General features: G+C 41.0%; 1 protein-coding gene across 7 annotated transcripts in view; it reads right to left on the bottom strand.

Moving 5' to 3' along the window:
- LOC100437248 (zinc finger protein 44) overlaps positions 1 to 17,002 on the bottom strand; it is a 64,978-nt gene that overhangs the window by 7,100 nt on the left and 40,876 nt on the right. For 2 of the 7 annotated variants that reach the window (XM_063719975.1, XM_054539795.2), the window contains exons 2-4: positions 11,731 to 11,857; positions 11,467 to 11,527; positions 8,044 to 10,186 (exon numbers count right to left, since the gene is read on the bottom strand). In XM_063719975.1, the coding sequence (XP_063576045.1) occupies positions 8,785 to 10,186; positions 11,467 to 11,527; positions 11,731 to 11,764 (1,497 nt within the window). In that variant the 5' untranslated portion in view covers positions 11,765 to 11,857 and the 3' untranslated portion in view covers positions 8,044 to 8,784. Of the gene's footprint in view, positions 1 to 2,140; positions 10,187 to 11,466; positions 11,528 to 11,729; positions 11,858 to 12,346; positions 13,289 to 17,002 lie in introns of those variants that run through there. The other 5 variants (XM_054539797.2, XM_054539796.2, XM_063719974.1 and 2 more) reach the window with 5 other exon arrangements.

Raw genomic sequence — 17,002 nt, forward strand, 5'->3', positions numbered from 1 at the left:
TGCCTGAACCCAGAAGGCAGAGGTTGCAGTGAGCAAAGATCACGCCACTGCACTCCAGCCTGGCAACAGAGAGAGAGACTCTGCCTCAAAAAAAAAAAAAAAAAAATAGCTGGGCATTGTGGCACGTGCCTGTAATCCCAGCTACTCGGGAGGTCGAGGCAGGAGCATCACTTGAACTTGGGAGGCAGAGGTTGCAGTGAGCCGAGATTGTGCCACTGCACTCCAGCCTGGGCAGCAGAGTGAGACTTCATCTCAAAAAATGAAAAGGGAAGAACAGCAAACATTTGAACTAGCTCAGATAAGCATCCTCCTTCACAAGGAAAAGCCGCATTCAGAAAATCACATTCCCAACCTTAAGAGCCATGTTCTGACTGCTGTAATGCAGCCCCAGAGGAGATCTGTCTGCGAGTTCCTGTCCCCTCAGTGTGGAAATGCTCCCTCCTTCAGGACCTTAATTTTCATCAGCAGGAAACTCTCACCTGGAATCAGCTTAAGGTTCTGATCTAAATAAACTGTCAAAATCATAAACGCATTCTCCAGAAGACAACCCAAACAAGTCTTTCTCTAAACCTGAACTAAACAGATTTTTTTAGAGGGAGTCTAGCTCCGTTGCCCAGGCTGAAGTACAGTGGCGTGACCTCGGCTCACTGCAGCCTCCACCTCCCAGGTTCAAGCAGTTCTCCTGCCTCAGCCTCCCCAAGCAGCTGTGACTACAGGTGCGCACCACCATGTCCAGCTAATTTTTGTATTTTTAGTAGAGACGGGGTTTCACCATGTTGACCAGGCTGGTCTTGAACTCCTGACCTCTGGTGGTCTGCCCGCCTTGGCCTCCCAAAGTGCTGGGATTACAGGTGTGAGCCACTGCACCTGGCCTTTTTTTTTTTTTTTAAACGAGATGGGGTCTCACTATGTTGCTGAGGCTAGTCTCGAAGTCCTGCCCTCAAGTGATCTTCCTGCCTCAGCCTCCCAAAATGCTGGGCTTATAGGTGTGAGCCACCAAGCAAGCCCAGCCCAAGTTGCTTTTTTTTTTTTTTTTTTTTTTGAGATAGAGTCTAACTCTGTCATCCAGGCTGGAGTGCAGTGGTGTGGTGTCGCTCACTGCAACCTCCACCTCCCTGTTCAAGCGATTCTCCTGCCTCAGCCTCCTGAGAAGCTGGGACTACAGGCACGTGCCACCACACCCAGCTAATTTTTGTATTTTTAGTAGAGATGGGGTTTCACTATGTTGGCCAAGCTGGTCTTGAACTCCTGACCTCGGCTCCACCCACCTTGGCTTCCCAAAGTGTTGGGATTACAGGTGTGAGCTACCGTGCCCAGCCCCAAGTTGCATTTTTATGTAGTAACAACAAATGGTCTGAAAGAAAATTAATGAAACAATTCCATTTACAAAAGCATCAAAAACAGTAAAATTTCAGCCAAGAGGCCTGTATCTTGTACACTGAACACTACAAAAGATTGCTGAAACAAATTAAAGAACAGACAAATAAATGGCAAGTAATCCCATGTTCATGGATTGTAAGACTTCCTATTGTTAGGATGAGCATACTACCCAAATTAATCTACAGATACAATGCAACCCCTATCAAAATCCTTATGGCCGCCTTTTTAGGCCGGGCACAATGGCTCACACCTGTAATCCCAGCACTTTGGGAGGCTGAGGCAGGCAGATCACTTGAGGTCAGGAGTTCAAGACCAGCTTGGCTAACACAGTGAAACCTCGTCTCTACTAAAAATACAAAAAATTAGCTGGGTGTGTTGGCTCGTGCCTGTAATTCCAGCTACTCAGGAGGCTGAGGCAGGAGAATTACTTGAACCCAGGAGATGGAGGGTGCAGTGCACTGAGATTGCGCCACTACGCTCCAGCCTGGGAGACAGAGTGAGATTCCATCTCAAAAAAAAAAAAAAAAACAACTAGAAAAAATCAACCCTAACATTCATTTGGTATCTCCCCTAATACCAAAACAATCTTGAAAAAAAGTTCAGAGACTCACACTTCCTGATTTCAAACTGTCTATAAAACTACCATCATCAAAACCACATGGTACTGCACAGGGACAGACATACAGCCCAATGGAACAGAACAGAGAGCCTAGAAAGAAAATGCTTGCATATGTGGTCAAATGATTTTTTGACAACAGTGCCATGATCATTCAATGGAAAAAGGACAGTCTTTAAACATATGTTGTTGGGAAAACTGGATATCTACATTCAAAAGAATAAAGTTGGACCCTTACCTTATATACAAAAAATAACTTTGAGTCAAAGATCTAAACTTAAAAGCCAAAACCATAGAAGACTTAGAAGAAAATATAGGGGAAATTTTCATGACATTGGATTTAACGATCATTTCTTGGATATGAAATCTAAAGCACAGGCAAACAAAAAATAAACTGAACTACATGAAAATTTAGAACTTTTGTGCACCAAAGGACACTCTCAAGACAAAAGACAACATACAGAATGAGAGAACATATTTGCAAATCACATATCTCGGAAGAGATTAATATCCAAAATACATAGAAACTCCTACAACTCAACAAAACAAACCAATGACCCAATTCAAAAATGAGTGAGGGACTTGAAAACATTTGTACAAAGAAGATACATAAATGGCCAACAACCACATGGAATAATGCTCATTACCACTGGTAATTAGGGAAATGTAAATCAAAACACCAGTGAGACAGTTCACAACTGTTGGAATGGCTGCCATTTAAAACAAAAAGTAGAATATAACCAGGGTTGGTGAGCATGCAGAGCAATTGCAGTCCTTGTGTATTGCTGGGGAGAATGTAAAACACAGCCACTGTGAAAAACAGTATGGCTATACATGAACAAAGAAAACCCTGTGACCCAGTAATTCCACTCCTAGGTATGTATCTAAAAGAACAGAGGCCAGGCGCGGTGGCTCACACCTGTAATCCCAGTAATCTGGGAGACCAAGGTGGGTGGATCACCAGAGGTCAGGAGTCCAAGACCAGCCTGCCTGGCCAATATGGTGAAACCCCATCTCTATTAAAAATACAAAAAGTTAGCTGGGCGTGGTGGCAGACACCTATAATCACAGCCACTCAGGAGGCTGAGACAGGAGAATCACTTGAACCCAGGAGGTGGAGGTGGAGGTTTCAGTGAGCCAAGATGGCACCACTGCACTCCAGCCTGGGCAACAGAGCGAGACTCCGTTTCAATCAATCAACCATGGAAAGCAGGGACTCAGACACATAAGCACCAATTTTAGAGCAGTATTCACAGTAGTCAAAAGAGTTTTGTGGAAACAACCTAAGTGCTCAACATATGGATGGATAAAGTGTGGTATATCCAATATACCACACTTGGGAATATTATTCAGGCACAAAAACTGAATTACTGGTACATGCTAACATATGGATGAACCTTGAAAGCATTATGCTAAGTGCAATAAGCCAGACACATAAGGACAAATACTGCATGCTTCTACTTACATGAGGCACCTAGAATCAGCAAATTCATACAGCAAGAAAGGAAAATAGAGATTACCAAGGGATGGGGATGGGAGGAATAGGGAATGGTTGTTTAATGGGTACTAATTTTTTTTTGGACTAATGAAAAAATTCTGGAGCTAGCTAGCTAGCTGTGATGGTTCTAAAGCACTGTTAATGTATTTAATGCTACTGAATGGCATACTTAAAATGGTAAATTTCATGTTACTATATTTGACCTTAAAAAAAAATTAAAGGCCGGGTGCGGTGGCTCACGCCTGTAATCCCAGCACTTTGGGAGGCCGAGGTGGGCAGATCACATGAGGTCAGGAGTTCGAGGACCATCCTGGCTAACACAGTGAAACCCCATCTCTACTAAAAATACAAAAAAATTAGCCAGGTATGGTGGCGGGCACCTGTAGTCCCAGCTACTCAGGAGGCTGAGGCCGGAGAATAGCATGAACCTGGGAGGCGGAGCTTGCAGTGAGCCAAGATTGCGCTACTGCACTCCAGCCTGGGTGACAGAGTGAGACTCTGGCTCAAAAAAAAAAAAAAATTAAAAACTGGCCAGGCATGCTGGCGCACGTCTCACACCTGTAATCCCAGCACTTTAAGAGGCCAGGGCAGGAAGATCCCTTGAGCCCAGGGAACCTGTCTGGGCAATATAGTAAGACCTTGTCTCTCCCAAAAAAAAAAAAAAAAAAAAAAAAAAAGGTTTAAAAAATTACCTGGGCATGGTAGTGTGCACCTGTAGTCCCAGCTATTCAGGAGGCTGAGGTGGGAGGATCATTTGCTTGGGAGGCAGCAGTTTCAGTGAGCCAAGGTAACACTACTGAACTCTAGCCTGGGTGACAGGGAGAGACCCTGTCTGAAAGAAAAAAAATTAAAAACTAAAGACACAATTTGAGCTACTAGAAAGGAAAACAACAATGCCTGGTATAAAATATACACTGGATTGAATAACCAGATCAGATATTTCAGGAAGAAATTAAGACCCAGTAATAGAAATGACATAATTTTAAATACATGCACTTAACAGATCGTCAAAATACGTCATGCAAGAACACACAGAACTGCAAGGTGAGACACAAAAATTCAGTTAACTGAAGCCTTCAACACTTCTCAGTAATACAAAGATCCAACAGGCGTAGATTCAGTAAACATTCCTTTTTTATTTTAAAATACTTCACAAAGATTGTATATGTTCATGATGTACAGTTCTGTTTTGATGTGTGTATATATACATTCTGTAATGGTTACCACAGTCAAATTAACACACTGATGACCACCCATGCTGTCCATTAAATCTCCAGAACTTGTTCACCTTACAACTTGGTTTTTATCCTTTGACCAACATTTCTCCACTTTCCCTACCTTCTGGACTCTAGTAACCACTGTTCCTCCCTCTGCCTCTGAGTTTGAGTTTTTAAGATTCCACAATTAAGTGGGATCATGGGAGTATTTGCCTATGTCTGCCTTATTTTATAGTGTCCACCAGGTTTATTCATGTTGTGACAAATGTCAACATTTCCTTTTTATGGCTGAGTAATATTCTGTTTAAATATACATCACATTTTCTTTATTCATCCATTAATGGACGCTGAGTTTGTTTCCACATGTTGACTACTGTGAATAATGCTGTAATGAACATATGCGGGTGGCAGATATCTCTTTGAAATACTGATCACTGCCTTTGGGCATATAATCATATACCCAGGAGCGAGACTGTTGGATCATATGGTAGTTTTTTTTTTTTTTTTTTTGTGGAACCTCCATATTGTTTTTCACAATGGCTGTACCAATGTACATTTCCACCAACAGTATACAAAGCTTCCTTTTTCTCTGTGCTCTAACACTAATCTCTCTTGGTAGTACCCATCCTTGCATGTATGAGGTAACATGTAATTGTGGTTTTGATTTGAATTTCTCTAATGATTAGTGATATTAAGTCCCTTTTCATATGCTTTCAGGCCATTTGTATGTCTTCTTTGAAAAAAAAAGTCCACTCAGGGTTTTTAAATTTTTCTTATTGTTTTTACCCCTTGCAGAAACCAGTCTATTTTTCTTAATTTGTTAGTTTTTTGAGATGAGAGGGGTCTCATTATGTTACCCAGGTTGGTGTTGAACTCCTGGATTCAAACGATCTTCCTCACTCACACTTCTGAGTACTGGGACTACAATCGGGCACCATTATGCCCAGCTAATAATTTATTTATTTTTTTAGATACGAAGTCTCCCTATGTCGCCCAGGTTGGTCCCAAATTCCTAGCCTCAAGCAATCCTCCCAAGGATTGGAATTATAGGCATGAGCCACGGCACCTGGCCTCCTAAACTTATAAGAGGGTTCCAACTTGTAACAGACTTTGAAACATATACAACTTGTTGGTGCTTCCCAGGCCGATCCTCACATTTGGCTTTGATTAGCCTTTATCAAATTATTTCTGCCTCAACAGCCTTAATTTTGGTCAACAATTTAACTGAGGTACTTTATAGATAACAGTGTCCATTATACCATAGGAAATACTTCAGTGTTTAGATAATGAGAAAAGCAAAAGCTGTTCCCAATGAGAGCTGCTCCCCAACTCACCACAAGGCGAAATCTTACCCTGTTGAAAACTGTAACAAACCTCCATCAGACAAAGCTACCAGGTGACCATAATGGATCAAAATGAAATTCTGTAACCATGTCTCCGATAACCTAAAACAAAACAGACTCCAAACCTTAAAAATGACCAGAAATCTCCTAATATGACTTGTGCTTCTTATGAATTACGGTTAGCGCCACTTATTCTTTCTGCCTCCTAGATAAGAACTATTAGAATTTCCAAGGATGGAATTGAGTTCACCTAACAGCATCCAATACAAACACCTCACTTTGTTGAATGGCAATGAAATCACCTAAAACAAACACAAATCCTGTAAGAAGTCCTCTTGAGCACCCTCTTACTGATAACCCTCCGTCATTGATGCTTTGTGTTCATCCTTATTACAACTCTATACACGCCACTCTTTGACTATAGGTGTGATTCTAGTGGTCTTTGGCAAGATGGCACAGACAAAAGCATGCTTTGTTCCTGTGGTATTCTAAATGAGAAATTAGATTCATGAGAAAAATTGTGACCATATAAGAATTAAAAAAAAAAATTTCCTTTACATTTTCTTTAACATTTTTTAAAGAAAAAAAGTACTTGGACTTATATGCAAATGGTAATACTGACTCATTATTTAGAATGTATAATGAATAACCTGACAAAATTACAAAGTTGACCTGAAAATGCATAATTGCAATGGGATATTTTAATATATATTCTCAGGTAATGGAAAATATTAATACAATAGTTGTTAGTATACAGGTTGTTTTAAAAGAGTTAATAAAATATTTCTAAGAAATACCTGCAGAAGTTGTTTGATAAAAATGCATTGTTTTTATCACATACAAACATAATTGAGAATGTGCACATGATCACATTTGGCTGTAATTGGAAATTATCACGATCTGCCTGACCTAAGACATTTGTTTTCACATAGACTGTGTCAGAGCAGTTACTGCACAATGCAACAGAGGAACAAGCCCCCATGTTGTTCTATGTGACTGTATCATTGTAGCTGTCACAGGGAAATCAGGAACACAGTTATTACCAGTATTAACAGAATGATGTGTTTACTATGCAAATTAGATCTTGTTTGAATATAATCTAGAGATGAGGGGAGTCAAAACAACAGAAAATATCCTCAACCATAACAGTTTTAATTAGTTGCCTGGTGGATTATGTTGATACGGGTAATGTTGTTAACTAAATTTTCTGGAATCTTTTTTTTTTTCCATGTTACAATTCACCAATAGCCTAATGATATGAAAGCTGGGAGGCAGAACTTAAGAAGGCTGCAAGGGGACCGCGTGGATACCGGCCTCCTGCCTGTTTTCCTGATACTTTGTCCTGACAATCAAGAGTTTCTTTAAAACACCACTGTCTACTTCTTTTTCTCAGATGGGTAGGGTTCCACAGATGTCTCCACAATCTTCACATCAAAGATATATTTGCAGTTTGGATTTTCCTGCAAGCCCTCATTTGTCCCTATGCATCTGTCTGTCTCCATGTAGATGGGTCCAAAACCTGACTAATGCCTTCTTCAGTTCTGCCTTCCAACTTTCATGTCAGTTAGGCTACTGCTGAATTCCAACATGAAATCCAAAAGGGAATAGATTCTAGAAAATTTAGTTCACGTTACCCATGATGACATAGCACAATCTAAGAGGCACACCTTCAACCTAAATTGTGTTGTCCTATTACAGATCTTCTTAATTCAAAGTCTATCATCCATATCTTGGCCAGAAAGAAAAAGAGCAAAATATGGAAATAATTTATATAAGACTATATTGTATAACCTTGGCCCACTATTCATTAGCAAGGGAAATAAAATAAGGCTCTTCTAACCAAAAAGAAGAAAGGTTTTCTCCTGAGGAAGGTGGAATATATACATAATGGATAAGGGAAAGTCAATACCTGCCACAGGATGCCAGTAGAAAACTCCCAGTACCAAACTGTCATTTTTCAATGGCCCAGAACTATTAAGAGAAAAAATTTTATTAACTGACTTAAGGAATTTTATTTAAAAATTTTATTAACTGACTTAAGGAATTTTATTTAAAAATTTTATTAACTGACTTAAGGAAAAAACACTACCAATTATACTTCTGCACTATTTCTTAAAGAGTATTTACAGAATAATCTCACCTCAATGTTCATTTATGAAAATAAGTACGAACCCAGAGTCCAGAGATCCACTTTAAGAATGTGGCACTAAGCCACGCAAGGCAGCACACACACCTGTAGTCCCAGCTGCTCAGGAAGCTGAGGTGGGAGGATCTCATGAGCCTAGAAGTCCAAGGCCAGCCTGGGAAACATGGCAAGACCCATCTCAAAACAAAACAAAACAAAAACTGGCCCAGTGTGGTGGCTCATGCCTATAATCCCAGCACTTTAGGGGGCTGAGGTGGATTACTTGAGGTCAGGGGAGTTGGCGATCAGCCTGGGCAAGATAATGTTGCCTGTCTCTACAAATATATACATACATATACACATATAAAAATATTTTTAAAATATATTAAAAACTAGGAAGAATCAAAAAGGGATGTGGCACTGATAAATACATTTATAATATTTTTTCATGGCATGAATTTTCTAGAGCCTTATACCTGAACTAAGTTATATCAGGCTTTCCTGTATTACTTACATTCATGCAACTACTCTCCAGTATGAACTTTCATATCAACTTTGAAAATGGTTAAAATTGAAAAACTATCGATATTTTACATTTATAGTTTCTATTCAGCGTGCACTTTCTTCACATGGTATTGTAAGGATGCACGCCAAATGAAGGCGTTGCCACAATCCTTACATTTATAAGGTTTCTCTCCAGTGTGCATTCTCATGTGCACTCGAAAGCCTGTAAGGAAACTGAAGGGTTTTCCACATTCTTTACATTCGTAGGGTTTCTCTCCAGTATGAATTCTTTCATGTATATGAATATAACTGGAACTACTGAAGGCTTTACCACACTGTTTACATTCATAAGGTTTCTCTCCGGTGTGGGTTCTTTCATGTATCTGGAAACCTGCAAGAGTAATGTATGTTTTCCCACATTTTTTACATTCATACTGTTTCTTTGCAGTGTGCATCCTTTCATGTCTTCGGGCAGAACTGCAACAATAAAAGGCTTTCCCACATTCTTTACATTTGTAGGGTCTCTCTCCAGTATGAGTCCTTTCGTGTCTTTGAGCTGAGTAGTAGTATCTAAATGCTTTTCCACATTTTTTACATTCAAAGGGTTTATCTCCAGTGTGAGTACTTTCATGTGCTTGAAAACCTAAAGGAGACAGGTAAGTTTTCCCACACAGTTTACATTCATAGTGTTTCTGTGCAGTGTGATTCCTCTCATGTTTTTGAGCAGTACAGTGATAACTGAAGGCCTTCCCACATTCCTTGCATTTGTAGGGTTTCTCTCCAGTATGAGTCTTTTCATGTCTTTGAGCAGAGTTGTGATATACGAACACTTTTCCACATTTTTTACATTCATAGGGTTTTTCTCCAGTGTGAGTTCTTTCATGTGCTTGAAAACCTACAGAAGATATGTAGATTTTTCCACATTGTTTACATTCATAGCGTTTCTGTACAGTGTGATTCCTTTCATGTGCTCGAGCAGAATGGCGGTAAATGAAGGGTTTCCCACATTCCTTACATTTGTAGGGTTTCTCTCCAGTATGAGCCTTTTCATGTCTTTGAGCAGACTGGTGATATCGGAATGCTTTTCCACATTCTTTACACTTAAAGGGTTTATCTCCAGTGTGAGTCCTTCCATGTATTTGGAAAGAACGTTGACAACTGAAGGCTTTCCCACAGGCCTTACATTTGTAGACTATCCCTGCACTGTGTGTTCTTTTATGTTTTTTAAAAGACTGCAGATAACTGAAGGGTTTCCCACATTTCTTACATTTATACGGCTTCTCTCCATATTCCTGACACTTATACAGTTTGTGTCTGGTGTAAGATCTAATGTGCCTGTTAAGGGATGAATGATGGCTCAAGACTTTTCCACATACACTGCTTTCCCAAAGCTTTCCTCCAGAAGGAGTTTTCTTGTTCAGACTGAGATTTGGAATCTGGCTGAAACCTTCTCCACCATGACTACCTTCTTTACTTTCACAGAGTCCCTCTACCATATGATTTCTGTAAAAAATGAGCAACACATTAATAGTTCATTTATTAAAGGTTTTCTCTTTATTAACTGATATTAGAATAACTATTTTTTCCACTTTCAGGGAAAGTATAGATTTTTTGGTCTTGTCTAAATTGCTTGTGAGGTGAATGTATTGAATGCTGTGGTTCTGCAAGAGGGCTCAAACATAGCTGTTATGAAAACAGTGATTTTCATATATGGGTTTCTCTTTTTTTTTTTTTTTTTGAGATGGTGAGATCTCACTCTGTCACCCAGCCTGGAGTGCAGTGGTGCGATCTTGGCTCACTGCAACCTCTGCCACCGTGAGGCAGTGATTCTCCTGCCTCAGCCTCCTGAGTAGCAGGGATTACAGGAACCTGCCATTGCGCCCGGCTACTTTTTTACTATGTTGCCCAGGCTGGTCTTGAATTCCTGACCTCACGATCCACCCACCTTGGCCTCCCAAAGTGCTGGGATTATAGGCATGAGCCACCGCGCCCAGACCATGAACATCCATGCCATATTTAAGAAAACACTTTGGGGCCGGGCGCAGTGGCTCACGCCTGTAATCCCAGCACTTTTGGAGGCTGAGGCAGGTGGATCACGAGGTCAGGAGATCGAGACCATCCTGACTAACACAGTGAAACCCCGTCTCTACTAAAAATACAAAAAATTAGCCGGGCGTGGTGGCAGGTGCCTGTAGTCCCAGCTACTCGGGAGGCTGAGGCAGGAGAATGGCGTGAACCCGGGAGACAGAGCTTGCAGTTAGCCAAGATCACGCCACTGCACTCCCGCCTGGGCGACCGAGCAAGAATCCATCTCCCAAAAAAAAAAAAAAAAGGCACTTTGGGTTATTTTTATTTACTTATTTATTTTTCCCAAGATGGAGCTTCACTCTTGTTGCCCAGGCTAGAGTGCAATGGCACAATCTCCGCTCACTGCAGCCTCCGCCTCCCGGGTTAAAGCAATTCTCCTGCCTCAGCCTCCCGAGTAGCTGGGATTATAGGCATGTGCCACCACGCCCAGCTAATTTTGTATTTTTAGTAGAGATGGGGTTTCTCCATGTTGGTGAGGCTGGTCTTGAACTCCTGACCTCAGGTGATCCGGCCACCTCAGCCTCCCAAAGTGCTGGGATTACAGGTGTGAGCCACTGTGCTAGCTGGGTTAATATTTTCTAAGAACAGATACATTTGAGGCTCAGCTTATTTGTTTTGTTTCTTTAATTATCAAATTTAATGACATACTAAGATTTTCTCCTAGAATACTGCTTTCTTTTCTGGGTGTGACTCACCTGAGATTTCTCCCCTGGTTTTTGTACTGCTCTTCAATGTTCCATTCTTTTTGTTTTGTTCCTGAAATGCAGACCCAGAAAAAACTATCATAAATTATTACAAATTACAGAAAAATTATTAGATTCTAGGTCCATATGTGACCATGCCTGATTTACAAAAGAATTTTGCCTTTTCACATTCCACATCTTGGAATAGCATTGATATCCAAGAAAAAGGTATTCTCTAATTCATTCAAGAACATGATAGAATGATTTCATTTTTACCTATAGTAGCCAGGTTCCTGAAGGTTTCCCACATCACATCTCTGTAGAGTTTTTTCTGTGAAAGATCAAGCAAAGCCCACTCCTCCTGGGTGAAGTTCACAGCCACATCTTCAAAGGTTACTGAGTCCTAAAACATTCCAAATGTGTATAAAGGAGAATGGGTGAGACTGACAGCACTGGACATCTATACTCGAGTCATAAGATGTTCACGATGATTCTGTGATCTCCGGAGATTTATTCTATGAATTTGTTGTCAGAACTCTAACTCTTTGGCCACACTCCCTCCGTAGTTTATGAATACACGAAAATTATTTCTACACTTTCACTGTGATCACAATCATATTGCTTTCCAAAGGCAGGATCCAGAACACTCTGGAAAAGTGAGAGAAATGCTGTACAAAAAAATTCCATTTTAAGACCATCAATTCTTTGTGAGAAAAACTCATCTTCTTCTCATATATCACATCACTCAACATTCCATGAGACACAGGGTCAAATATGGATAATATGTGAATGAATAAAAGCACACTGAAGAACTAGAAGCTTTTTCTACTATTCCCATCACTAAGCATGAGAACAAGAGGCACGTGGAAATCAAACTTGTAACAATATTTACCTGACCATATTGTCCTGAGGTACTCCAGGATATTCGAGGTAGTCAGATCCAGCCAATTCAATCAAAATATTTCTTTTGGAGAAGTTGGCTGGGCACAATGGCTCACACCTGTAATCCTAGCACTTTGGGAGGCCGAGGTGGGCAGATTGTCTGAGCTCAGGAGTTCAAGACCACCCTTGGCAACATGGTGAAACCCCATCTCGGTGGCTCACACCTGTAATCCCAACACTTTGGGAGGCCGAGGATGGTGGATGACCCGAGGTCAGGGGTTCGAGACCAGCCTGGCGAAAATGGTGAAACCTCATCTCTACTAAAAATACAAAATTAGCTGGGTGTGGTGGTGTATACCTATAATTCCAGCTACTTAGGAGGCTGAGGCAGGAGAATCACTTGAACCTGGGAGGCGGAGGGTACAGTGAGCCGAGATTGTGCCATTGACTCCAGCCTGGGCAACAGAGCGAGACTCTGTCTCAAAAAAAAAAAAAAATTAGCTGGGTGTAGTGGTGCGCATCTCTAATCCCAGCTACTCAGGAGGCTGAGGCACAAGAATCGCTTGAGCCTGGGAGGCAGAGGTTGCAGTGAGCTGAGATCGCACCACTTCTCTCCACCCCAGAGAAGTGTTTACTTTCACTTATTTGTGTTAATATTTATCAGAGACTTATTTCTTTCTGTCTTATTTCATGGAGCTATTAAGTTACTGGGAAGTTAGAGCTCAGGCATGAGGAATAAAGCATGACAACTTTAGATAAAATCTCTATACTTCTGAGCCTCAGGGATACTTCCCACCAATTTTTAGCAAATATTTGCCATCCTGAGATGGTAAAAATGCCAAAAGAGCTCTTTCCAGCAGAACCATTCCAGTTAACCTTGGGCCTTGCTGACCTTGAGGAACAGGTTAAGATTTGCAGTTTACAGGCCGGGCGCGTTGGCTCACGCCTGTAATCCCAGCACTTTGGGAGGCCGAGGCAGGCAGATCACCTGAGATCGGGAGTTTGAGACCAGCCTGACCAACACGGAGAAACCCTGTCTCTACTAATAATACAAAATTAGCTGGGTGTGGTAGCGCATGCCTGTAATCCCAGTTACTCGGGAGGCTGAGGCAGGATAATTGCTTGAACCTGGGAGGCGGAGGTTGCGGTGAGCCTAGATCGCACCATTGCACTCCAGCCTGGGCAATAAGAGTGAAACTCCATCTCAAAAAAAAAAAAAAAAAAGATTTGCAATTTATAATAAAGTGCATTAAAGTCCACAATGATACGATGAATTTTCGCATGATTATAAAATGTATAAAAGGTTCTCAGCAGAGGTTTCCTCCAAAAGAACATAAAATGCCCTTTCTCCAATTTAAGAAGGAAGTGATTCCCCAGCCACTCTAGAGAAGAGGGATAAGAGTTAAATTGAACTTCTTTTCAGAAACCATACAAGGAGAAAGTAGAGTGAAATATTTAAAGTTCTGAAAGAAAAAATCTGTATCAAGCAAAATTATCCTTCAAATGAGTCCGTAGTACTTTCTGAGACAAAAATTGAGGGAATCTGTCACCAGTACACCTGCTTTGCAAGAAAATTAACCAGAAAGAAGGTAAATGACAAAGAAAGGTACTGCAATAGAGAAGGCATAAGTGGAAGTAAAATATAATCATTTTCTCATTCTTGATTAATGTGACAGATAACAGGTTTTTCTCATTATTGATTAATGTGACAGATAACAGGTTGTTCAAAGTAACAATAGCTACAACATATAAGTACAGTTTATGGATAAGTGAAATGAGTAACAGCATTGTTATGAGGGAGGAATTGGGAATACTCTATTATGAGTTACTTGGGCAACCAGTGAAGTGGCCTAAGATTGCTAGAAAGAGGGCTTGGGATAGCTGTATACTGAAAATTCATTACACCATTAAAATAGTGTAAAAAAAAAAGTATAATCAATATGTTAAGAGAGGGAAAAAATGAAATCAGGTAAGGTAAATAGTCAAACACTGAAGTCACAAAGAAAATTAAAAAGTATGTAATCTACAAGTAAACTACCTAATTATATGTTGTCTACAATAAACTTTTTCTTTTTTTTTTTTTTTGAGAGACAGAATCTCACTCTGTCTCCCAGGCTAGAATGCACTGGCACAATCTTGGCTCACTGCAACCGCCGCCTCCAGGGTTTAAGCGATTCTCCTGCCTCAGCTTCCCAAGTAGCTGGGACTATGGGCGTGTGCCACCACACCCAGCTAATTTTTTATTTTTTAGTAGAGACAGGGTTTCGGTTTACGTTGGCCAGCTAGTCTCGAACTCCTCACCTCAGGTGATGTGCCCACCTTGGCCTCCCAAAGTGCTGGGATTACAGGCGTAAGCCACTGCACCTGGCTTTTTTTTTTTTTTTTTTTTTTTTGAGACAGAATCATGCTCTGTTGCCCAGGCTGGAGTGCAGAGGTGTGGTCTCAGCTCACTGCAACCTCCGCCTCTTGGGTTCAAGTGATTCTCCTGTCTCAGCCTCCTGAGTAGCTGGGATTACAGGCACATGCCACCACACCTGGCTAATTTTTGTATTTTTAGTAGAGAGAGGGTTTTGTCATGTTGGACAGGCTGGTCTCAAACTCCTGACCTCAGGTGATCTACCCGCCTTGGCCTCCCAAAGTGCTGGGATTACAGGCGTGAGCCACTGCGCCCGCCCAAGGGGTTGATTCTCTAAGAGGACATAGAGAATCTATGTGTAATCTTTAGTGTACATGTGCATAACAAAAGAACTGCAAAATGCACAAGGCAAAATGTGATAGGACTGCAAGGAGAGATACATGAATCCATGACTATGGTTGAGATTTCAACAGCCTCCTACCAGTAATTAAGAGATCCAGTAGGCAGAAAAAAAAAACAGGAAGGACAGGCCGAGTACAGTGGCTCACGCCTGTAATCCCAGCACTTTGGGGATCGCTTGAAGCCAGGAGTTTGAGACAAGCATGGCCAACTAGCAAAACCCATCTCTACTTAAAATACAAAAATTAGCCAGGCGTGGTGGCAGGTGCCTGTAATCCCAGCAACTCGGGAGGCTGATGCAGGAGAATCGCTTGAACCCGGGAGGCAGGGGTTACAGTGGGCCCAGATCGCACCACTGCACTCTAGCCTGGGTGACACAGCGAGACTCTGTCTCGAAAAAGGAAAAAATAAGAAGGACACAGGTGAATTGAATAGCACCAAACAATAGATTCCACTGAACTACATGGAATACTTCATCCAACTACAGCAGTATACACATACTTCTCAAGTTCACATGGAACAGTCACCAAGATAAGATAGACTACATTGTGGGACATAAAACAAACCTCATCCAGCAGATCAAAGCAGATTAAAAAAAAAAACTTTAACAAACTTGAAAGAAAAATTATATAAAATATGCTTGCAGACTACAATGACAATATAAAAATCAATAACAAAAAAACAGTTGAAAAACCTCAAAATACTTGCAGATTAAACTACACACTTCTAAACGACCCACGGATGAAAGCAGTAGTTTTAAGGGCACTTAAAAACTAGTTTTTTCCTTTTTAAAATTTTTTTCCTTTTGTGTTAAAAAGCAGCCCTCAAAATCTCATAAAACTATTTTTACCTAAATGAATGAAAGGCTGGGCCTGGTGGCTCACACTTGCAATCCCAGCACTTTGGAGACCAAGGTGGGCGGACTGCCTGAGATCAGGAGTTCAAGATCACTCTGGCCAACATGGTGAAACCCTGTCTCCACTAAAAATACAAAAAAATCAGACAAGAATGGTGGCATGCACCTGTAATCTCAGCTACTTGGGAGGCTGAGGCAGGGGAATTGCTTGAACCAGGGAAGTGGAGGTTGAAGTGAGCCGCAATCACACCACTGCACTCCAGCCTGCACTCCAGCCTGGGCGACAGAGCGAGACATCTCAAAAATAATAATAATAATAAAATAAAAAATAAATGAATGAAAATACAGCTTATTAAACTTTGTAGGGGCTGGGCGTGGTGGCTCACGCCTATAATCCCAGCACTTTGGGAGGCTGAGGTGGGTGGATCACTTGAGGTCAGGAGTTCGAGACCAGCCTGGAGCAACCTGGCAAAACCCCATCTCTACTAAAAATACAAAAAAATCAGCCAGGCATGGTGGCGCATGCCTGTAATCCCAGCTACTTGGGAGGCTGAGGCACGACAATCACTTGAACCTGGGAGGCAGAGGTTGCGGTGAACCAAGATCGTGCCACTGCACTCCAGCCTGGGTGACAGAGTGAGACTCCTTTTCAAAACACACACACACACACACACACACACACACCCCCACACCTACCTTTGTGGGACACAGCAAAAGTATATACATAGAGGACAAGTATGCTACTGAACATATACACTAGAAAGGAAGAAAAATATATAATCAATTATCTAAGCATGTGCTTTAGGAAATTAGAAAAAGCAAATTAAAACCATAGTAAGCAAAAGAAAAGGAATTTTTTCAAATAGTGAAACTGCAAGAAATTAAAAAAAAAATCAAAACCAAAAGCCAGCTCTTTGAAAAGATGAATAGAATTGATTAAAAAAACTAGTCAAGCTAACTGAGGAAAACAAAGAAGACAGAAATTACTAATATCACAAATGAAAAGGATAATGAAAATGAGAAAGCATTTGGCAAAGTACAACTTCCATTTGACA

The sequence above is a fragment of the Pongo abelii genome, chromosome 20, assembly GCF_028885655.2.
Source record: "Pongo abelii isolate AG06213 chromosome 20, NHGRI_mPonAbe1-v2.0_pri, whole genome shotgun sequence".
In the NCBI taxonomy this organism is placed as follows: Eukaryota; Metazoa; Chordata; class Mammalia; order Primates; family Hominidae; genus Pongo; species Pongo abelii.